Here is a 24,769-nt window from a genome sequence, read left to right as displayed (position 1 = left end):
TAATAAAATAATTACTACAAAAAGAGAATCTAAAAGGTATATGGTGTCCATAATATACCAGTATTTAATAGAGGCTTCATATGAAATACTCCCATTAGATAGAGTGTGGAGAAGAGATGTTCCAGAATTAGAACATGACATCCATTTTAATTTTGTACACAGAACCGACTTGACCCCTCGAAAACTTTATCTTATGAATCTTGCACCCTCTTTAAAGACTCCTGGCACATTTCTTCACATGATTTGGGAATGCCCGCCTGTTGCCCAATTCTGGCAGGAAGACAAATCTTATTTCAGAAACAGCACCAGTGGCCAGACCTGTTTTGATTTTGAATGATCCTTCGTTGCTCTGTATCCAAAGCAATTTGATCGCCAAAAAAAAAAAAAGTAGATGTCTATCACTTACGCCTCTGTCTTGTTGGACTGTCGGCGGCAGGGTACGGTGTTGCTGACACATGTTCCAGTCACGGGGTCCACCGCCTCCACAATAACAAAGGGGCGTTCCTCCAGGGTGGCCACCGTCAGATGCCTATAATCTGACACCGGCTCCAGGTAGGACCCATACCGCGGCCACACGGGGTATCTCATCTGCAGGATCCCCATCTCATAGGTTCCCACCTGAAAGAGAGAGAGAGAGAGAGAGAGAGAGAGAGAAAGAAGTATTACTTGTAAAACATTCATGCACCAAACTTCAGACGGTTACCTTAGAGAGGATATGACTAGTTCTCAATCAAGTGGACATTTATGTGTTCTAATAGCAACGCACAAGAAAACAATGTTTCTGCTCCGCCTTATGAAAGGATCACATAGATCGAAGCTGCAATAAACAGCTACAGGATGCTAGAAATCAAAGTCTCTTTAACTCGGCCCCAAAAGACATATAATGGAGAGAAATAATGGAGAAGCAAAGCAAGCCCCTTTGCCTCTCATATACCTCAGATGAAACCGGTGAGGACACAGAAATATACTGTGCTGCATAGTATATCACAACCACTGATCTTAATACTGATGTCCTTTCTGACGTTCAGATTACGTATGCGTTATTCTATTTCTTTGTGGTTTGTGCGTCTGGACCCGGTGCAGCAGTTGGGGAGACTTTTAGGTTGTAGACAATTTGAAGGAAATTGATTTTTGGGTCACTGGGGATGTAGAGAGTGCAATTATACATCTAACGCAATGAAGGCAATTCCACCCCCTGCTATATTACCAGTTTGCTAATTTTAATTGGGTGTTGTAGGGAAATGAGCATTCAAGCAAGCTGAATACATTATCAAGATCTGGAATAAGCCATTACAAGCTCACTTACTTGAAGCAGCTGTGACCTGTTTTATTCCAAGTTACACAAATTTGCCCAGTCTAACTCGCACCATTTGCTTTCCAGCTGTGAAAATGAGAATGTGGACCAAGTGGACCCCAATTACCCAAAACATAGACCCGTCCCATTGATTATTAAGAAGTTTATGCTGAATAAGATGTCTGTACTAAATGCTCCTTTCACAGCAGTGACTCACAAACCAATTACCGCACAGATTTTTTACATTTTTAGCAGACTGCACTCCACAGCAACGAGGGTTTCGGTGTTTTGCTCAGGACACACGGCTGTTGCAGGGATCGAACCTGTGACCTCTCTGTTACGGGACAGTGACTGTAACCACTGCACCACCTGCAGTCTCTGACTACTGAAGTCTAATTACACAGAGTGATTAGTAGGTGCTTTGCTACTCAGAACAGCCCAACTCACGGTTCTGTTGTTTTATGATTAATTTAAGGAGGATGACTTTGTTGCAATGAATTAAATGTTTATATCACTTACTTTGCAAAAGTCAGCACCCTTGAGGCTAAAATGAAATTACTACGGTCAATCACCCTCACAAAATGATTTAAGCATTCCTAATTACAAGGAAAAAAGTGAACATAAATCTTTACATAGTCCATTATGCAGTATTTTAACTCCATTAACAGGAACATAGTCAGTTTTATTGATAAACTTTTGTTTCCGTCAATAGACTGACTGCTCATTAAGCGAGTATCTGATCTCAACACAAACCAATCGGTTACCTCCCCAGTGTCAGAAACCACAAGTCAATAGCCCAGTTTAAAATTGATAGTATGTTCTGGTCTTTGGTATGTGGGGAGGAGGGATAAATGTGTGTGTGTGTGAGTGTGTGTGTGTGCACAAATTTGCAAGGCTTGAAATTAGCGCTGGCCACCAACCAATGTGGCGAGCTTGAAACTAGCACTAAGCCAGTTTTGGATATCTATTAGTTCTACTCATGTACCTCAGTACAAAAATTTGAACTCGAATGGTGTTGAGTGGATTAGAATATTGTATTATACACTAAACTTGCAGGACTTAATTACTTTAAGAAGTAAAAGATAATTGAAGTGTACAATTCCATTCTTTTTCTTATTCCTGCTGCAGGAATAAGACAGGTCTAAATCCAAATGTCCAAATTCCAAATTCAGACATGGACAGTAAATCTAAATGGATTTGTAACAAATAATATATCTGTACAAATGTCATCTGTACATTTTTCATAAAGCAATAGCCCCATGTCAGCCCAGTCACTCCACTAAAATAATCCATATAGCTTGATAGAAAACTGTCATCTTTGATCTGCAAGGTTTAACTCTGATGAGGGAGAGCGCTGGATGCATGAGTCACAGTACAGGGAAGAATAAGAGAGCGGAAGAACTCTCTATCTTATTTACTGTAGATGGGTCAGTGCTGGTTTTCTATCCCACCTGGTAGTTAATTACAGTTACATAATTGCCTTCACCTGGCACCCCAGGTGTAAACTAGTCCCTGATTAGATAGCTACAATAAAAAACCAGCAGGGGTCTGAGTCCTGAGGATCAGGATTGAAGACATATAACATATCAGGGGTGCAACTGATCGTTAGAGAAACTACCAACCTAGTAAGTTTCCCCAAAAACTCTCGTGACTACATTGCAAATCAGCACCATTAGCTCCAGCAATGTTGCTGATGACACTATTTACTGTTTGAAGTGTTAAAATTTCTTCACTTCTTCAGGCGGAGGGTGGTTTCTAAACTCAGTTTGTGTCATGAAGGAAGATCATTAGATAGATTTGCCACAGTGGGTCTATGCAACTCTTACTAAGATGAAAGGAAGGTTATCAAGGCAATCACCCAAGGTCATGCTAATCCACTCATGATAATTGATAACACTGAGCAAAGGCTCAGTAGCCTATTTCCCCAAGAGTGTCATGAGGCTTTAGGTCATTAGATCGTTTAATATTTCCTGTGATATGAGACATAATGACATTATTATTATTATACTATTTCACACAATCACTCTCATACCAAATGAATTGGTTTACAGTTTTGGGATGTGTGACTGTGGGCATAATAGCCCAAGTCAACTTTATTTGTGGTGGAGTGGTTCTTTAAGAATTTACTTAGGAATTCAGCTCCTCCCCTGCGCAGTGTTGTGTTTTAAGATATTGTTGTTGTTTTTTTTACAACTGAATTATTGCCGCAAAGAAAGAGGATATCTGGATGTTGAACTTTCAATTTCAATTCATAACTATTCTCAGTGTCTGTCAGTCCAGTGGGGGAAGTGTTGGGTTTCAGTTTATCTAAAGATGTGTTTTTGTTTTGTTGTTCACTGCAATGAAGCTTTCCAAAGCAATTAAGAGGTTTTTTTAAACGGTTGATGAGCGTGTTTTACAGTCACTCAAAATGTAAATATACTAGAAACAATTCTTAATAGTTCCTCATCATTTCATGCTCCATTTCATTTTTTGCCAAATACAAAAATGCATACAAATCATTTTCCTGAAACAACAGACACAGACAGTGCCACCTTCTGCAGTGCGCCGTTTAATTACTAGAAATCTCATATGTATTTCTGTTCATTTCACAAACAATTGACGGTGCTACTGTAAATGTCATTAGCTGTCTGGGGAGATAAAAAGGTGTCACTCTGGACAAAATGTTTCTCCCCCCCCCCAACATAATCTCCGGTGTTTATACAAGAATGGGGACAATCCTGTCTGATCACACAAGTCAGTACAGCTTGTCAAAATGGAATGAAAAATGTGAGGAAAAAAAAAAAATTGTTCAAATATCTTCATTCTCTCAGGACGTTTTAGTTATTCCACTCCCCTCCCGGCCTATTGATCAGTGCTGCTGTTTTCCTATCACTCCGCTCATGGGCCTCGTCGAGCCGATCAGAATTTCAAATCGCAGGAAAATACACTGTAATGAAATGCATTGCGTCCCTGTGGCTTGTTGGCGCCCGCGGCTGCTCAAGACCGCCGAGCTCTTCGGGTTGCTACCGCTCTGAAAATGCTCGCCGATTCCACATTTCACAAACACATCAAATTGTTGTGTGGTCTGCTTTTCTGTGACTGACAGGAGGAGGAAGAGCATAATTGCAGGGGTTAGATTCATAATTCATGGGCACTGGTCAGTGCTGCGTTAGTCTTTTGCCCTGCCTGGAAGAGGAGAACACTCGAAGGACGGCGGATGAAGATGCTGAAGACGCCGCTGTTGTGTAAAAACCTCGTAACTCTAATTTAACTTCAGTTGAAGATGGTCTTCTATAGAAGTGGTTCTCAACGTGAGGTCCGGGGACCACCAGGAGTCCTTTAGACACTTTCAGGGGGTCCCCAGCAAAATTAATTGTTAAACGTCAGTATTATTTCATTTAGAAGTTAACACAATTAGAGAATGCAGAAGAATGACTGTTTTGATCATAGTTTCACTGTTATCTCTCTGCCTACAATACAGATAGTCACAATAAAAGTATTTTCAAATTGGCCTCAGAGACAAAATCTCATCAAATGGGGGTCCGTGGCCCAAATGCGTATTAAATTAGGGGTCCTTGATATGAAAAAGGTTATATAGGTTGAGAAAATTCTACAATAAATGCCTGGTGGTCAATCTGAAAACAAGACAAAAGTCGAGATACAAGGTTTTCACCCGAAAGCGACGATAGGAAAAACAACATCCAGCTATTGGGAAAAGAGAAATAAAACTGTCACTCCGGTATTACAGAAAGGCTATCGAGCAAATATTTCGATCAGAGTGTGTTTTTTTTTTTTTTGTGTGTGTGTTTGTTTTCAGTTTTACGAACACATTTCCAGCTGCTGTGACTGTAATTTCCGGGGTTCTGGGTGCTGAAGATATACAGCCGGGGAACGGCAGCTTTTCAGGCCGGTATATCAACCTGCCAGATAGCAGCAATGACAGGAACACTTCCCTCCTCCGGGGCTTCTTCTATCTGTCACCACTATATCACCTCTGTTCTCTTTTCTTTTTTTTTTTTCACGCTCTCCCTCCGTCTTCCGAGTTACCTTGACTTTTTAGATTGGGGAGGAAGTCGGAGGAGGTATTAGTAGCTGAACGATGAGTCTCGGGCAGAGCGGTGCAAAGCGTGGCGAGCGGCGGCGGCGGCGGCTGTCAACACAACCATATTTGATAAGAGCACTGTAGTGATTTAAGTGGCTCATAAATAATAAAGCAGGGTAGTGTGTGAGGTGTGTAATGCAGGCCATCAGTCCATAGGGTGCCAGGCTGAGAATGGTGATACTGTATATAGGTGATGTGTGAACATACCGGAGTGGCTGTGCAATAAGTAGAATGGGAACGGCGATCAAAAGGGCAGATTGATTTTCAGCTTTCAGAGACATGAGGCCAGAACAACATGATCTCATAAAAAGTTGTAAAATGAGCAAGAACTCTGAAACGCAATTTATGTGCTGTGGACACAAATTATGTGAAAATTACATTCGTCCACCATGAATCAATAGATACAATAACATAAATTGGACCCGCTGTTTTCAGCTAACGGTTGGCTAACGGTGAAGTTTAGGCAACTAAAACAACTTTGGTTAAGGTTAGGGAAAGGCTTTGGTCATGGTTAAATAAGAAAAACCTTTGCTAAAAATTTTAATTTCACCCAAACTAGAAATTTCCTTCATACAAGCTGGCAATTGAATCCTGGTCGCCAGCATTGAAGGCAAATGTATCCGCCCATCCGCCACCCCGACCATAACACCTTTACTTTCCACTGTGCTACTTCAATGTGACACTACTTCCTGTTTGTAGTCGTGCCAGAAGCCAGAAGCAGAAGACAGTAAGCACCGGAGAAGTATCACCTCACACATTTTGAGCCTGGTCTCCTGAAATTTTGTGAAATGAGCATGATGGCTTCAACTGTGATAATGTGCTCAGTGCACAAAAAGTGAGAGAAATAAATTTTTCCACCACGAAAGGATTAAGTGACAGAGATACGACTAGGAACAGGCGGTTTGCCATTGAAGTAGCATGATGGAAATAAGAGTGTGGAGGTCAGGGTGGTGGATGGGCGGAAACATTTACCTTCAACTCTGATGACTTGGGATGACTTGATGACTCTAACATAAGCTTATAACTTTTGTACTGTGACTGAAAGCTAAACCTAACCCTAACCCTAATGTTTAGTAAAGTGTTTCTTATTTAACCTTGACCACTTACCTTAACCAAATTGTTTTAGATATCTAATGTTAACCAAAGTTTTAGTTGCCTGACCCAAACCTTAAAGCTGCAGTAGGTAATTTTTATGGATTAACATTTATTTACAAGTAATAAAAATAAATTGCCACATTTGAAGATGTGACTTGATCTTGTCAATCACTAGGAATGGGAGGCGTGTCATTCCTTGTGTTGGTCTGAATTTCCAGAGATTTGATCTCTGTCCTCCCAAACGTACCTACAGCAGCTTTAATCAAAGTTGTTGTATTTGCCTAAACTTAACCGTTAGCGAACCTTCTCACCTGGCGAACACGTGAAAATGGCGTGTCTAATTCATGCTATTGTTACATACTGTAATACAATTTGTGAAGGAGGAACATAATGTTCACACAGTCCGTGTCCACAACAGCTAATCTGTGCTTCAGAGTTTGTGCACATTTCACAAACTTTTCTGAGACTGCGGCTCACTTTTGGGTTTTCCAGGGTCAAACCCCTTTGTTAATGTCAAAGAACCAACTTTCCTCTTTGTAAAGCAGGTGACGAGGGTATTAAGATAGTTCAAAACCACCTAATCTACTGAGCGTATTCCAGCCAGGGGTGAACAATACCCTTCATCATTATTGTTCAACGGCAAGACAGGAGTCCCAAAGGAAAGTGAGGAGCACAGCTCTTTTTTTCCTCTAGAGATAAGAAGGAGAAACACCTGAACAGGAAGACAAAAGAGAAGAAGATTGAAAACTAGACTGAAGAAAAGAGAAAGGGAAGCTGTGGTTTGGCACTGATATCAAGGTGACTAGAAAATAAAGTGATTGTCCTGTTAGCCTTTGTTGCTTGTGCTCTGCAATCTGTTCCTTTACATAAAGAGAATACAGCAGTTGATTCATCAATAGTTCACACTTTTATTCATTTAAATGGTAATCTGCAAATTCATTGTTTATTTTTTTCATTATTTTGTCTCCATCTTTGTTGCTCAGCGCTCATTGCTGTGGTGTTTCTGCACTGCACTTCCCACAGATCACCTGTCAATCAAACAGTGTTGGCGGTACTGTGACGTCTTTTTCCTTCGATTTTCTATTGATGAAGTTTGAGTTTCTCTTTTCTTTGTCTGTTCAGCCATGGCGGCTATCACTGCTCATGCTAACTACTCAGTTCTTCTTCTTCTTTTTCTTTATTCCAAACAAACCGGAAACGTAAAACACGTTTTTAACCAGGATTTAACCAGGGAAAGACCGACCAGACACCGGGTGTTTAGAACAGGATATGTCTGACTGAAATATGAAAATGTCGCGGGTTAATACTTTAAGGTTTATCAGGTCCTACATTTTTAAATACAGCAGTAATGAAAGTGTATTAAGCTACTTCGAATAGACCTATGCATGTCACTAATTATTGTTGCATATTATTGGTTGCATATAAATACACATACAGTACAAAGTAGGCTACAAAGTGAATTTTGTTCTAACGCATCTATCTATCACTGGACCAGGCTGCTGTAGTGATCCATATACAAAATGTTCCCTCTCTGCCCTGACAGCCAAATCATATGGGACCCTTTACTATCAGAGCTTCCAATTACAGAGCCACAGCCCAGGGCCTCGATAACATATTGGAAATTAATAAGAACCGACGCTCGGAAAACATCAATACAACATAATTAGCTCTGAAACGCCCGTGGCTGTTTACTTTCAGTGTGAAGTTTAACTAAACAGCCTCCATTCAACCAGTGGAAGTAGTCAGCCCCCTCCAGCCACCACGTCCCCCTGGTTATATTAATTCCTCAATCTGCAGTCAGGTTAATGAGGCAGTGTGTTGCAGCATTTTTCAAAGGTACCGATGGGCAAATGTGTGTGTATGTATGGGTTTTGTGTCTGTCAGAGCGAAGGAGAGACAGGGAGAGAGAGAGAGAGAGAGAGAAGAGGGGTCCTTTAGTAGTTTAGTGGTATCAGCAGAGCTCAGTCTGATTCCTTTGACTAGTCTTTACAGAGAGACCGATGACCCATGAAATCACTCTGCTTTTTGCATGCAGAGAACGAGGAGAGTGAAACACGATGTAACTGAAGAGCAGCAGCTTTTCCATCAACTTTATACTCAGAGTTAAGTTAGGTTACGGCTGTGCGTATTTGGTAATGATTGCAAAAGTGTTGATTGTGTGCATAAACAAAACCCAATACTGGAAAGAAAATTCCAAGTTAAAGGCATACTGAGTAGCATTTTGCTGGTTCTGGCTTGTAAACCACTCAGAGTTGACCCCTCCTCCCTAGCTCAACAAGACGAGAAGCGAACGCCCCCCTGAACACGGTTGCCAGAACGGGAATCTGAGGTTGGCTTTCACCTGCTGGCGAGTATTGAAGGAGAGGATGGGGATGAAGAGCGATGCAGAGTTGGCCAGTTTTGTGTTTTCTGACAGGTAGGTGGTGGTTAGCCTAGCGAACTAGCTAGGTATCAGCTTTTCTACTTCAACAAAGCTACGCTAACAACGACAGCTATCTGCCAGCTCACGACACACACTGGCTCTGACCAGGACTCCAGTTACTCTGTATTAGAGTTCAGGATCGCTACCACAGGCAGCGTGGCTTTTAGATATAAAACCATTCAGCAGTGGTTTTGGTTGCAGGTGAACACACCCACTGCCAAAAGGTTGATGCCCAGAAAATCCAGGCAGAAGGCAGGCTCTCTGCTCACAGACTACCAAAGGACCATAAGTAATGATTAACTAGGATCATTTTTGGATTATGCTATTTTAAGAGGGAAAATCCTGCTCAGTCTGCCTTTAACTCATATTTTGTAACCAACTTGTGAAACACTTACCTTGTCCCACTGTTTCTCCCTGTCCAGTGTGATAATTATCATGGCCGGGTTCACCAGGTAGCCGTTACTGTTGAAGGAGAAGTCATTGTGCTCCCAGCTTACATTCAACATGTGCCTGGAAAGACAGGAAAGCAACAATAACCAGAGAGGAAATATGATAATCAGTTCTTAAAATCAATTACAGCCAAAACAAAAAAAAAAAAAAACACCACCATCATTCACAGCTAAGAAATCCCAACCTATTTGTTTCCAATAATCAAACTGCTCTGTAATGCATCGCTGTTGTTGTGTGAAAACCTTGTAACTCCAATTTTGTTGATTTCCATTTTTTGAACAGTTACAGGCTCCTTCATGGTTTGCAAACTTCTTTGGTTTATGAAACCCTTTCAAAACCAATTGGATAATGTGAAAAAATGCATTGTCAATAAGCTTAAAACAAGGCCGTTCCTGAAAATCTGAAATTTTTAAGATACAAGGTTTTCACCTGACAGCGACAATATTATCTGGCTCCTTTGATTCAGCTGTTTATTCGCTCCCATCCTCTGTTATATTAGACCTATGGCGCTGCTCTCTCACCTCTCCCATCACTCCAGCAGAGGTGATGAAAGCCCGCTGGGAGGAGAATAGCCTTCAGCCCTGTCTGTGTGAAAAGCCTATTTAATCTGGTAATCTGTGATAATCCCATTAACAGGTGAGCTGACTCATTATCAAAAGCTCATAAAAAAAAAATTTAAAAAAACCCTAATGAAATGAGGACGAATCTGTTGACCGCTGAGGACCGAGAGGGAAGCTTGTCCTCAAATGTTTTTCTTTGAACCGCAGATCTGACAGAGAAGAGAAAAATGATGTCTGCTGGGTGATGACTGACTGTACGGGGAATATAAAGTGCTTTGTATTATCTCCCAGAACCTCATGTTTCTGACGACGGCCATTGCTATTCAAATCATGTCTGCTGGGTCTACATAGTGAGAAAAAAAAAGAGGGTTTGTATCAAAGTCTGAGATAATACTTGCGATTTCCACTTTTTTCATGAAGGGTTTTGGTTACAAAAGGAGGAAAGTTATCTCCCCTAAGGCTAGCCGGGCTCAGGAAAGAAAATTACATCTGAGATCAGAGGGGGGGGGGAGAGTGATGTTTTATAATGTAAGTGAACTGTGTCTGATTCCACGCCGTATGATGCTTGTGCCCCTTCTGAACGACTTGGCAACCCCGCCGCGACCACCTACACATGCACACATTTACACACAGCACACACCCCTCGCCCTTCCCATCCTGTCCAGCTTCTCCTTTTTTTTTTTTTTTTGCCTTGCTTGAATTTCCACCCCAATTTCCCCGAATGACCTTGGCCAGTATGAACCAAATGCTGATGCTAGAGCTGTTTTTTTTTTTTCCCTGAGCTTCCCTTTGGCTGATTAAAACATTTCTCTGACAAAATAGGATTTGCTCCGTGTTCCCTGGCACAGATGGCACCAGATTGCTCTTTTGGGCCTAGTTGATATGAAGAGAGGCCACACCCTTATGGATCTCACCAACCCCCCCCACTCCCTACCCTCCCACTCAATTAACTTACAGTCTCCAAGAGGTAGGGGAGCGCTCAGTGGAGAGGAGATAGATGACAAGAGGGCAGAGGACACGGTTTGGGAGAGTGACAATCACCATAAAAATGTGCTCCACAACACCAAACAGATGGAAAGTCATGAATAAATGACTGGTGAGCAACTGTTGACCTCTTTTTTTCGCCAGCTCCCACAGATGTAAGCCAGTTCAAGCCCACTTTTGACTGGTTGCCACATAATCTCCTCAATTGCTGACCCCAGTCCTTCCAACACCATTCTACTGCATGACTTAACCCGTTATTATCGTAAACTAAAACTAAGACTAAAAGTAGGTGTTAAAAACATTGTTGTGAAACAAAACTAAAAACTAAAACAAATAAAAGTTACAAATGGCCATTAGTGGGGTTCAAGTCCTGAGAATATAAACTTAATTCAATGGAAAAGTTCTACATCTCAAAGACATTTTGGTGACAGTCCTGCAACTGCAGGTGTAATGGTGCCTGACATATGGCCATTTGAAAAATTGCCAATTTGTCACGATGGTGATGCTATTCAGCATGAGCAAATGTGCTCTGACACACTTTGGGCAACTTGCAAGTTTGGATTGTTTAGCATCAAGCATTTAGGAATTATGCTTCACTTGCTGTTTGTACATCTTTGCCACCAGCTTCATTGTTCACCACGGCCAAATGATTTGGATTTTCAAAACTCTGGGTGATGGCTGTGATCTAGCAAATCCATATATGCTGTGTGCAAAATTTTGTTGAGATTGAATCAACTTTGCGGTAGAAATAGCGAAAACTAGGTTTTGTATACAATTCAAAATGGTGGAAAAACTATCATGGCAGAAATGAAAACACGTATTTGCAAATGGATTCAACATGAGCCAAGGAATCGGAGGAAAAAAATATTTTTTGCCTATATTTGCTGAACACTACCTACACCACCAGCTGGTGCTGTCTTGTCCTGCGCCATAGATCTACTTGTCAGGCTGAGAACTGTCATGAGAACCTCCTGCTCTCAGAGGAAGTGCCAGCGTCGCCGTCACCGTTTGCACAACTCATGTCGAAAACTCTTGGGAGAAAACAGCAGAGTCCTATTTGGGATTATTTCGAGCTAAATGGGCTGTAATCCGATTATGGTTGAGTTTGTTTCATCTGTGCAGCATGAAACCAAGTGGTCTCAACTTTAAGTTAGGATAGGATGTATTGAAAAATGAAAGTAAATACAATTTTCAAAGAATTTATAATTTGTTTGTTGAAAATACTCATGTGTAAAAAACCAAAACTACCAAACCCACACTAAAAACGAAGCAAAACTGAAATAAAAATTGAAAATTATATAAAAAGTAACAACGAATGAAAAATCCCAAACGTTAATACCCCTGGTTCTAACTTTCTCTCTGTCCGACATTAGCTCACCTGTATAGCGTGTCATTGGTGGTTGGCCTGACGGGGTTATGGCAGTCGCTGTGGCCCTCTGGGATGTAGCCTCTCTGTTTCCGAAAGCTCTGCGCGCCCTTCACCACGATGGCCACCCCGTCCCTCACCCTCTTCCTCAGGCTCATCCTCCACCGGTCCGTGATGATGCTGATGAGCCCCACCGGGAAGCTGTCCGGCGGGGTCATGTCCGGGTTCCCCACAGCCAGGCTGGGGACGATCCAGATGTAGCCGGGCCCCACCAGTCCGGCCTCGGCCGCCATGGTGAACAGGTACTGGGCCTCCTCGTGGGAGCAGTACACCAGCAGCACCTGGGCGTCGATCTGCTGCAGCAGCCGCCGCGCCCGGATGTCGTTCATGCCGTCGGCGGACATGTCGAAGGTCAGCACGTCCTGCAGTTCCCACAAGAAGTAGCTGGTGCCGGTGAAGGACTTGATGTAATCCACGTAGGTTTCGTAGCCCGGGTAGAGGCTGGTGACGACCACGAAGCTGTCCCAGTTGTACTCCTCCATCACCTTGAACATGCCATTGATCTGCTGCTCGATGGAGGAGCCCAGCTGGAGGAAGGTGGAGCCTTCACCCTGGAGATGGAGGAGCACATGGCATCGGGATGAGGAGAGGAGGGAAGATGGATGAAGACCTTTATGGTTAGTTAACCCACTGCAATCAATTTGCTCACAGGCTAACGAACAAAATCAACACGTTATAATTCAATTTAGATAATGTGCGGTGAGATTTCTGAAGGAGCCGTTCTTTCTCTATGAGGGTTTTCCTGAGTACACAAACACACACACACACACACACACACACACACACACAGACAAATCACACACACAGAACTCAATTGCCCAACCAGTAGGTTCTGTAGTACAGCATTGACAGGAGCTAAGTGATTCTGCTTTGTTTTGCTCTACCAGGAGCTGCAGACCCATTCATCACTTTACACCCGTGTGTCTTGCTCGTGCCACGCAAACACTGGCCGTCATCCATACTTTTGTCTTGCAAATACAGAGGGATGGCACTATCACTGCGGCCAGCGCCTGCGCCGTTTCATCTCTCTTTTCCCCAAATGCAATGACCTTGAGAGAGGAATATGAGGGTGGCGTTTCTGTCGACTGCATTATATCACCGAAGAAGAACAAGGAAGGAAGGAGAGAAGGAAAAATATATCGGCTCGTGGTGTGCCATGACTGATAAGGTTCTTTCCCCTTAGATTTTCATTTAAAGTATGTGGTCCAGCCTAATAACACAGAAGCCTATTTAAGATGCAGTAGGACTGTGGATCTATGTGGATGGCATTGGAGTTTCATAAAGGTGCTTTGTGCAGAATTTGAACAATAGTAAATGATTGCTGCATTCATTTTGAGACATTAGTATAATTGATGTAAACAAATGAGACTATTGCCGAGAAGATTAGCAGCCTCTACACTGCATTCTAGATTATGTTCCACCCGGTCGGATTACTTTACGGCACGAATGGAGATCGCTTTATGGCACAAAACAGGAAGAGTGCGCTGTTCTTCCAGAGCAAACGGAGCTAAACGGCAGATGGTGGAACGAGGAAAAATCACTGGAAAAATCACTTCCAACATGTTTATCCTCCTCGGTAAAAACAAAGAGAAAAGCTTTGACTGAAGAAGCAAAAATCCTCTTTGTGGTCTTAATTTTGAGAAACACTAGCACTAGGGGTGAGAAAGAGGCTACTTTTCTTTTTTGTACTTTGTTTTTAAGTGATTTGTTTAGTGAGTTTCTGTTTATATTTCGGTCAATTTATTGTAAGTCTTATATTTTTTCCATTTTATAAAATGTTCAATATAATACTCATCCTAAAAAAGAGAAAGAGGCTACCACCTCAGCCATTGTCTCATTGGTTTACGATAACTGTATCAAGGCATTACAATTAATTTGACAATGATGTATTGATGTTTCAAAGTGTTACATGTAGCACCATTACGTGTAAGAGGAATTATAGATTCTTTAGCTGATTTAAATAACACAGCCTCCTCTTTATTGTGCCACTTTGGTGTAGAAAACAAACACCATTAGTCATTTGTAGTACCACGAGATTAGTGTGAGTTGTAAAGTGTGTAAATTTATGAGATTTTATTGGGCACATGGGGTGGATCATTCTTGCAGTTTCTTAATGGCGAGACTTTATAATCCATGAAAGTGTGTTATTTTATTCACAAAATGAATCTCAAAAGGGCGATTTTTATGTGCTGTTTTTTTTGCCTCTAGCCCTCCTAAAGTGGAAATATTTGTGCTTGGACTCTGGTGTGATCATGTAAGAGTTGTACTCGAAACTCCCTGCCTCAGTCAGGCAGATGCAGGCGGCCGTTACCTGTGTCCTGTGCCGGATTCGAACCCGGGACATCGCGTTCACATGGTACGAGCCTGAGACCACTGAGCCACCAGAACGCCCCCCAGGGTACAAATTTTTGGTTGGCATAGGGCCAAAGTAAATTCATTATAATCATTACATTAAAACCCAAAGCTTGTATCTAACGCTTTATAGTAAACAGAATATTTTTAACATCATGCGGAAGTTTTTTAATTAAGCAATCAGTTATTCGTTGCTTTTTAAAACGTTTCTTTCGTTGCCTTTTTATTTCCTTCCATCAAGTTAAAATGAAAGTCTCACACTACATGATGTAGGCGGTGTTGTTGGCAGGTTCCCGATCCTGATAGAGGTTAGCTGGCCAGAAAATGGACCTGCATATAAACTTCAGTAATTGGAAATACTCGCATTATTTTGAACTGCTCGAAGAAAAGGGTAAAAACATCACGACATCCTGCAAGTTATGCATTGGGGACAAACGCCTGTCGCCTGCGATGAATAGCACTTAAAATTTAAAAAGGCCTTTGCATTACAAGCACGATACAAGGACACTTGAGGAGAAAAGAAAGTAATTTGAAAGTACTTTTAAAAAAGAGTAACTAAGTAAAGTAACTGGTTACTATTTAGGAGCAGGAGCTTCGTGAAGTAACTAGTTCAAAATCAACTTTCCCCGTCACTGGATACTATTGTAAAAATGTTGTGAATGTTTTACAAAAGCAATGACATACTCAAGGTCATGGTCACCAGTGTGCTAATAACCACGATATAACGCCTCCTCTCGTGTGTTATTGCTTAATATCCACATCATTGTCATTCAGTAATCATCTTCTTTACTTTGAATCAGTATTGTATTGTATTTTTTTTAGGTAATTCTTCTCCAACAGGGCATAGTCACTGTTCAGTTCTCGGTACAAAGGCCCCGCCGTGCGCTGGACTAAGATGAATTAGACGGCACTCGAGGCCAGCTTGCTGCGTAGATCCACAGTGGGAGCAGGGATCTTATGCAGGTTGGTCACGGAGGAGCTAGAGAAGACGGTATAAATCTATTCATTTTCCCCTTCCCCTCACTGTCCCACAGCAAATCTGTCAAAGTTATTGCCTTATTTCTGCGCGTGCTGCCTGTTCCTACGACTGCGACAGTGCAGAATCTATTTGGTCCTGGGCAGGTGCAGATGTGCGTGTGTGTGTGTGTGTGTGTGTGTGTGTGCCTGCGTGCCTGTGTGCGTGCGTGTGTGCTCACCAGGGCCGGATCTAAACTGCTGGAGGCCCTAGGCAAAAGAAATAAAGTGAAATAAAGTAAAAAATGTAGTGTTTAACGCATTGTATTTTTGTCACCTGCTATAAGATAGGCTACATCACATGAATATCAAAATAAAATGTAATAAAAACAAAGGTGAATGTGGCTCTCGAGTCTTGTGTGGACATGAGCTTAAAATGAAGACTTTCAAGGGGGTCTCAGCCAATGAGATCTATCTCTCGCAGGGGATCAGAGCTTTTGATTGATTTTTCGAGCACTGGCATGTAATGTATCCAATGAGAACAGTAACAGAGAAAAAATCAATTAAAGGATGCGTGAGGCCCTAGGTATTTGCCTGTTCATCCTATAGTGAGTGCTATGATGTTCACGTATGTGCCTGTGTGTCAGTATGCCTTGTATATGCTCATTCTTGCACTTTGCCTCTCCGCCAACAGCAGCCCAAGGGTCTATCAGAGCAAAGCTCCCTGCAAAGTGTGATCTCAACAGCTCAATTAGCAGAGTACAGACTGATAGTGCATTCCAAATGAGCCTGGGGCATTACCACAGGCACTACAGCTCAAAGCCTGAAGTCACGGCCGGCATGCCCGTGTGCAGAGCATGCGTAACTTGGTTATACTGTCCAAGGCATATGGCTTTAGGGAATGAACTGAAACTATCATCTGCAATCCATTACAAGAAATGAAAGAGGAATTCTTTCCCAGCATTGAATTACCTTTCCAGTTGGCAGATGTTGTCCACCAGTGAGGTTTTTTTTTTTTTTTTTTATCATTATAAAAGCTAGTGGAGCTTGCTGTATCTGTGTCAGATGATAACTTGGACATTAGTAAATGGGTATCGACCATGACATGCCATTCAGTCGGTAAGTAGTGTTTCTACAGTATGCAGAAGCTCACAGTAATAGCGTACAATCCCAAAGGAGATTACAGCCATTGAGTCGACAGCTTAGCTTCTCAAGGCCGAGATCACATTCGCAAGGGTAAAATATACTGAATAACTCATAATCTGTTTACAAACACAGATGTGGAGATGCTGCCGTAGGGGTCCACACACGAATGCAACTTTTTAAACCTTTAACTTTTGTCAAGCGAAATTGAGAATCAATGGCGCTGAGAGAAGTCTTGAAACGGGTCCGGTTATCTCTAAACCACAGCTGTGTATATGGGAGAGGTGGTTAGCAGAAACTCTAATCAATACATTTTTGCCTGATTAGCAGCCCCAATAAGAACACAACGGCCTTTGCCCACTCCAAAACAAAGTCATCTAGAGAGGTGAGGGTTATTTGAAGGACGCAGATTGGTGGAACCTATCGATAGACATGGAACCCATCCAAAGATCTGGGAGAAACAAGAGATTCAGTCGGTAGTGCAGCCTAGTGACTGAGGTCTTTTGGCTCAAAGGGGCTGAAGCCACTTGTGAATGATGTATAGAGGTAAATGTGGGACGGTAACGAGTATCCACGTCAAAAAACAGTGGGATGTAAAGGGCTTCCAAAATAGCACACAAATAAAAAATAAAGGGATTGGAAGCACCTTACTTGTGCAACGTCAAAAATGTATTAAAGCTTCAAAAGCGCATAAATCAACAACAGCACATAATGAGCAGGTGAACATATAGTATATAGGCTATAAACATGCAGAATATGCAACACGTTCCGAGCTCAGTGCTCTTCCTCAGGCAGTATTCGTTCAATAAATTTTTGACGTTGCACAAGTAAAGTGCTTCCATTCCCTTTATTTCGATTACGTTCGGTAATGAGTGAAATCAGCAAGTAGCAGGAGAAAGATGACATAGTGTCCTTGCTCGTCCACATACAGTCTGACTGAATTGCAGCCAGCTCTCTCTCTCTCTCCCTCTACGAGGAGTGACTTCTGGACATGGCTGTTTGCTGCGGCATATGTCCGCCTGCACCACCCAGCATGAAGCGCCCTGGCACGGGCCGGCGTGCGCTCTATCCGTGTGCTGACGTCACACGGATCCTGCACGGCCACCGTGGAACAGACGCAGCACTCTCCAGTCATTTGCCCTTTCTCACAACGCTGGAGGGAATCCAGATCGAGATACTACAGAGACGGTGTGGGAGAAGAATCAAACAATATGAGACTGGAGAGAAATCGGTTCGTTTCCAGAAATAAGAAATTGTATTTTGTGGGAAATTTTACACTCTCAAGGTGTTATGCGATATGCACATGTGGGTAGGGCTGGACGATAATTCAACTGATATCATTTACTGTCTTTCAATAGAATCACATTGGGATGAAATAGTGCTGTTGAGTTATTGTGGTACAAAATTCTGTTGTCTAAATTAATGCTAAAAAACAAATACAAATTAAAGTCTCTCACAAAATGAGATATGAAACAAATTAGGGAATATTATTTGAAAATTACAATTTTATCATACTTTTTTATTACCATGCATTCCAATGTGATATGTCAATTTGATTATGTAATATGTGCTTTTTCATATATTTTGGTGATTTTCAGAGTAGCTTCAGTTGAAGGATTACATGGTCTTCTATGGGTTTAGGAAATTCTATGACCCTTGGACTGAAGAAACCCTTACAAAGCCCATTGGATAAACCCAAAAATGCATGGTAGTCAATCTGAATAATAAAGTCTGGGAAACGAATGTGTTATCATTATATGCATACGAATTCACTCACACTGAGACTTCCACCTTCCACTCTGACTGCTTGCTGTACTGTATTCTCTTTCCCTCTGTCTAGACAGGTCACACTGTATCTGTGCCACTGGTCTCAAAATGCAAAGGGAGGTGGAGAAGTGGGTTTAGGACGCAGCGGAGGGAGAGAGGGAGAAGACAGGAACTGCTGCAGTTTTGGGACAAGCCTCAGGCTCTTGTTCTGGTTTAGAAAATCAGGCCTTGGCTCTTGTCAGGGTTACATTTTGTTCACTTACTCCTTTCTGGCTTGGAGGATGTGGTGTATCTGACCTCAGAATGTGTGTCGGGGGATGCAAATTTATGTTACTGGAATATTGAACTAAATGCATATTGTGAAAAACCTAGAATTCATGCTACTGCTATTCATGTGGCTAAAACAACCCTTTGGCTGTGTAATTAGCTCTACATGAATTCTTTGGGTGCTTTTTATTATTCAGTGAGCGCTCAAAGATACTTAAAAACCATATTGTAGCAGAATTACTGTATTGTAAAGCTGCACTCGGCAAGATTTGTATGTAAAAATACACCTATCTAATCAGTCTAGATCATAAAGTGGGGTTGCAGCAGAGAAGAGTGTTTCACCCCGTTTAATTGAAACACCACAGATTTGCCAAAATTCTGGTGTCGGTATGGACACTTCTCTGCAGAGGAAGTGATGAATCGCAACTTAAGAGTGAAGTACAAGCTGTCTCCTAAACAGCATTGAGCGAGCGCTCCGGTCCAGAGAGAGCAGGACTCATCAATATTAGATATTTTGACTCTCTCATCCCTTTTTGGTGTCCAACCGGCCAGATGACATCACGCTGCACGATTTCTGGGTACTGAAGTTCAATTTTTCTCAAACAGTTTCCTCTCACTGCCATCTAGAGCCACCAGCGTGCAGAGTTGCCTGGCGCAGCTTTAACATTAGTTTAAATGGCTTCTAAATCATCAGAGTCCAGGTTCCTTGGGCTTCTTAACATTTCAGGCTTTTGTGTTATAGCCGTTATTACTGTTATTGATTGATGCGCTGTTTGCACAATGAGCGGGCCTGTGAGAAATGATTGTTCTGTGATTGATTGGCAATAGTGAAGCAGCTTTGATTTCATTTCCATCTCAAGCTGACATATGGCTACACACTTCACAGCGAGATTAGAGCCGTGGGATAAGGAGGCTAGCTGTTTGGCTGCATGAAACAATCAAGTACTGTATATCCTCACTGGGCTGAACATATCTGCTTTGTCCAAATCTTCTTGTTTAATGCCTCCAGACTTCACTTTCACATAGATCATAGATCTTGTTGCCAATCAACACACTAAAATGTCCTGAGGACAGGAATCAGTGCATCAGTTAATTTGATGCTGTCACTTTCAGAAAAATCAAACTCACAGCTTTCGATTTAATGTATGAAAAATGAATGAATTGCATTGCCTTGTTGACTACCTTTGACAGCATCCCATAAATAAATCAACAACCAACAACGGGCAATGTACCTGATTATTGAGAAGAAGACCCACTGAAGGCTTGATCAGACAGCTGTAATACAAGCGACTCACCAATCAGGTCATTTCAAGTCAACTTAAAGGACTACTCCGACGTTTTTTGGCCCATTGGTAACCTTACCCAATTTTCAGAGGATTGGCACCAAAATCATCTCTGTGTCTCCGGTAGATAGTTCTGTCCGATATGTACGCTAACACTTTAGCATACAGTATGTTAACTAATTGTATAACTAGCATTATCCTGAAAATGAGAACTTGTAGCAGCTCTAAAGCTGGATGGTTAGTTGATTTTAATGACAAGCGTCTAAACCTGCCGGGCTCTTTTAGGGGATTGGTAAAATAAGACAAAAAGAATGACCCTTCAATGGCAGAACATCTCTCTTCCTCTGAAGCTTGTTTTGTGTACACAGCAAGTGAGCGAAGTTAGCCACACAGCTAAAAGTTTTGTGCTGTTGATTCTTAATGGACCTCACCAATGATAAAGACTGTGATTTTGTTTTCAGAAGTTATGAATCTACATAAGTAAAAAACCAATACAATCTTTTGATTATTAAAAAGTATATTTTCATACTTTGGAAATTGCTAATCGGCAACAACTAGCTACTTAACATACTGTATGCTAAGGTGTTAGCATGCGCACCAGACAGAGCTAACTACCAGAGACACAGAGAGGATTTTGGTGCCAATCCTCTCGTCAGATACTGGGTAACGTTAGAGCTCCACTACCAGCGTCAGCATTGCACCAACATGACGTTCTCCCTGCTCCACAGACCGCGTTGACTTTTGAATGGATACACCAGAAAATAATCAATTCAACTTTATTTCAGTGAGGGAAAACGCGTGCGTCAGCCATCGAGAATTGAACCTCTGCGATTTCTTTTGCTTGGACGCAGCCATCAGACGCAACGCGGACGCAACGCGAGCAGTGGAGCATCTTTCACTGCTGGTTAAGGAATCATTCCCTCGATGCCTGACGCCCGATGGCTGTAGTGGAGCAGGGCCGTGAGGAGACCAATGGGCCAAACTCCATTTGAAAAAGTAACTATGATGATACTCTTATAGTCTCATTAGGTAGTCCATTGTTTTCCACTTACAAAAACCTGGACTACCTCCATCTGGATCCTGCATATTATGATATGCAACAGTAATTGCTTTGGGTAGAACAATTGGATTAGATCCCAGTAGTAAAATGTCACTGCTCCAACTCTCTTGGTGTGATGTAGCAGTCCTTTGGACAATAAGCAGATATGTTGACGGACGTCCCTTCGTCTTTCCTCACAGCCTCTTGAGTTTGTTGTTGGCAACCTTTATTGAACTGAGGCAGCAGCTCACTGCCAGGCTGCAAAGACGGCTCAGCAATCTTGGAAATACAGAGTGTACAAAGTATTAGGAACAGCTACCTAATGTCACTTTTACACAATCCATGTATCTATTGTCACAAGGCTTTTTTTAAACTGTCTCCTTTCCCTCATCTGCAATGGCTGAAATCAGTAAGGGGTCAAAATGTCATTGGTTTCGGTCATGTTGTTTGGCTTAGTTCAACATCAACCCTAATGAGCGCAATGTTTTCACAATATGATATTATGGCACAGTAAAGATTCATATTTAAACAGCTTTGAAAACTGTTTAAAACTGATATCAGAGACATATTCTCTCAACTTTAATTTTGGCGCTATATTTACACAGGTTGTCAACGTTGGCACAGGCCGCGTATCAACATCTATTCAATGTCGAAAGGTTTGCCGGGAGAGTTCAAAGGTCAAAGTTTTTTTTTGTTTTTTTTTTACCACTGAGAGAGATTAGCATGCATGGCACAGATTGCAAGATCATAGGCTGTGGTTATTTACTACACACATCAAATTACTAAGTGAGGCAAGGAGGCGTTATGTGTCAATCAGAAGCCCGGTACCTCAGTGGGAAGCAGAGGATTAGGGCTGGATTCCAACAGCGACCCTCCATATTAATAATGTATGTACTCTCTGTATTGTAAGACATTTTGAATACATAAGTGGCATATATTAATGGTTTAAACTTCTTTTACCGGCTTATTATAGATGAAAAGTTGTCATTCAATTTAACAGCTGCCAGCCTTTGTCACGGCATTTCTTTTTTATTACATGAATTTATTGTGTAATTTATTATGAATGAGTTGCTGTTGTTCCTGAAGTTAGAATAGTTAGAGTGTAAATGACCAGTGGGAGGCATTAGCCACTGAGTGACATCTCTTTTATTACCCTGGAGAAGTCATGCTGATGCCAAGATCGGCCAACATGTTTTCTGAAATGGACGCAGCTGACGAGGGAGCCGTCTGGAAATGTATGAAGAGAGGAAATTCCAGAGTTTAACCATGCACCAGAGGTTGGCTAGCTTCTACTTATTTCTCATAAAAGAAAACGGCACAAAAGTTTACCTTCTGCAAAACTATATTCTAATTCAATATAGCTTGCGGCATATGTGTTAAACCGTTTCATATTGAACTTCACTGGGAATTCATATGAATGTGTAATAGGGGCCAGGCTCTCTCCTCTCCTGCTGTGTCCTTTATTAAAAGTACGACATGTACCATTTATTAAGTCATGACCACACTGATTTTGAGACATGAGTCTAGGCTTGCCAGCTTCTACCAGCCTCTGCACTGCATTTTACATCTGTGGATAGGGGAACTTTGCCCAGTTTCCTCAGTGATCCGCAGTTTGCATTGAAGCAATCAAGCTACAAGGCTTACAATATAAACTTTGTATGTCAACGTGTGTCGTTGTTCTGTGGCTCTTCATGATGCCCAGCTCTGACTGTAATGTCATCAGAGAATAGCCATTTTGAAGGAATTACAGTTGGGCCCCATGGTTGAGCTCTTTGTGGTGGATGCTTCTAGAAATGGATCATTGCTGCTAAACCTATGAGCCTGAACTCTAAAAGCAATTTAATGGCAGTGTGTCTCACACACATCTCTCTCACCGTTTACCTCACCCGAGAGTTTAGGGCAGGCTGTGTAGCTCAGTAAAGTAATTATAATCTTATAATACAGGCTTTGGAGACTTTGCAAAATGCCTCTGGTCTTTTAAAATATATGGTGATCTGATTGTATCAAATGGACCAAATTAGTAAATTGAGATTCACCTTTGATTTTTGCAAGTTTTATGTTTGACCTTGACAAGGTCCCCTGAAGAAAGTTTAAAGCCTGGTGTAACTTTCATGCATTTCTGAGCAAATTGGTATGTTTCATGTTTATTGCTCATTAAGTCATTTTGAAATGACAGACTGTGGCTGTCTGACTATCTAATGATATAGTGCTCATTATGGCTTATAATTAGCACTCAACTGAAGTTCTGACACACAAACCATGTATTGGTTTGTGCGTCACTACTCTCAGGAATGATTCCTCACCTTGGTTGCATTTCTGTTCAAAATGTTTTTATTTTTGGATTCAGGTTTCTCCAAAGGTCCCAGCCTCTGACTGAAGTGATTAATAGACTATCAAAGACTAACGCAACCAACCAATAATTTCAATTTTATGGAAAAACAAAACAAAACATGGACATAAACTATGACTTAGATTTGTCCAGGCACACTCCACAAATCTCTGAAAACTATTTGTGTTCGCACTAAAGCACACATCGGTCTTGACGCCTGACAACAAATGGGCACAAATACCAAAATGTGGCCTTGAAAATGATGTGTGTGAGAGAGAGATCTCAAAAGCAAAGCAGGGCCACTGTAGTTTGCCCTGGATAGTGTGTTCCTCTGCCATGACACTGGCATAATGACCCCCCCCCCCCCACACACACACACACACACACTGCACACTGACCTTGTACGGCAGCACGACCGCAGAGCCTCCACTGATGCCCACGATGGGCACAGCTGTCTGTGTGGAGATGAAGTCCAGGATCTGTGCCACGGCCTCCGAGCCAATGTTGTCCTCGAACACCACGCCATGCACGCGGTTGGCGGTGAGCGTGTCACAGATGCGGGTGAGCAGCGCCCGGGGGTTGGTGTTGTTGACCAGCACGGTAATGGGGTTCACCTCCAGCGGCAGGTCCATGAAGTTCTCCCGGCTCAACCGCCCCTTGATCTCCGTCTGGTAGGCCGAGCCGCTGAACACCACCGCCACGTTAACCGCCGGCGTGGGTATCCCGAAGGGCCGGCCCCGGCAGCAGGGGGCGACGCAGAGCAGCAACAGCAGCAGTAGCAGCAGCAGCGGCGGCGGCCACCACGGGGAGTCGCTCAAGCGGCCTAGACGAACGCCCATCTCAGTCGCCTACTGCCTGGAGGAGGGGATGGAGGAGGGGGAGAAAGTGGGATGAGGAGGGGGAGAAAGTGGGGATTGACATATTAGATACACGAGACCAGTTGCTGTCATTCTCTGAAATGTTGTGATAATACTCAGTAATCCCAACTGGCCAGCCAACCAAACTGACTTTTGTTTAGAGTCGGCTTATTTTGATTAATGACCTTTTTGCTTCATCTCTGCTCAGTGTGCCGCTCTGCCTCTGTGCTGCTATAACTAAGACACTGTAAGAGCCCATTAACCGAGCCCACAGTAGTATTTTTAGAGTGTGTCAGCGTGCAACATGAGGCTGTGGCCAGGTTGTTGCGTCTTAGGATGGCAGCTGCCACCCTGCTGCTGTTGTATTCTGCAGTCCAACCTAACAGATGGTGGTCAATGTTTAATGCAACAAATGGAGAACAAGAGGATTTATAATTTTTCTCTCGTGACATCGTTTTTTGTA

The 24,769-nt window shown here is 42.3% G+C and overlaps 1 protein-coding gene across 1 annotated transcript in view; it reads right to left on the bottom strand.

Moving 5' to 3' along the window:
* The window catches only part of grin2ca (glutamate receptor, ionotropic, N-methyl D-aspartate 2Ca), a 42,397-nt gene extending 18,109 nt beyond the window's left edge, over window positions 1–24,288 (bottom strand). Inside the window, exons 1-4 of the mRNA XM_071894293.2 lie at window positions 23,848–24,288; window positions 12,268–12,866; window positions 9,291–9,405; window positions 407–618 (exon numbers count right to left, since the gene is read on the bottom strand). Coding sequence (XP_071750394.1) covers window positions 407–618; window positions 9,291–9,405; window positions 12,268–12,866; window positions 23,848–24,288 — 1,367 coding nt within the window. The remainder of the gene's footprint in view (window positions 1–406; window positions 619–9,290; window positions 9,406–12,267; window positions 12,867–23,847) is intronic.
* Between the last annotated feature and the right edge of the window lie 481 nt (window positions 24,289–24,769).

This window comes from Centroberyx gerrardi, chromosome 7 (assembly GCF_048128805.1).
Source record: "Centroberyx gerrardi isolate f3 chromosome 7, fCenGer3.hap1.cur.20231027, whole genome shotgun sequence".
Classification (NCBI taxonomy): Eukaryota; Metazoa; Chordata; class Actinopteri; order Beryciformes; family Berycidae; genus Centroberyx; species Centroberyx gerrardi.
This window is presented reverse-complemented; position numbering and strand designations above follow the sequence as displayed.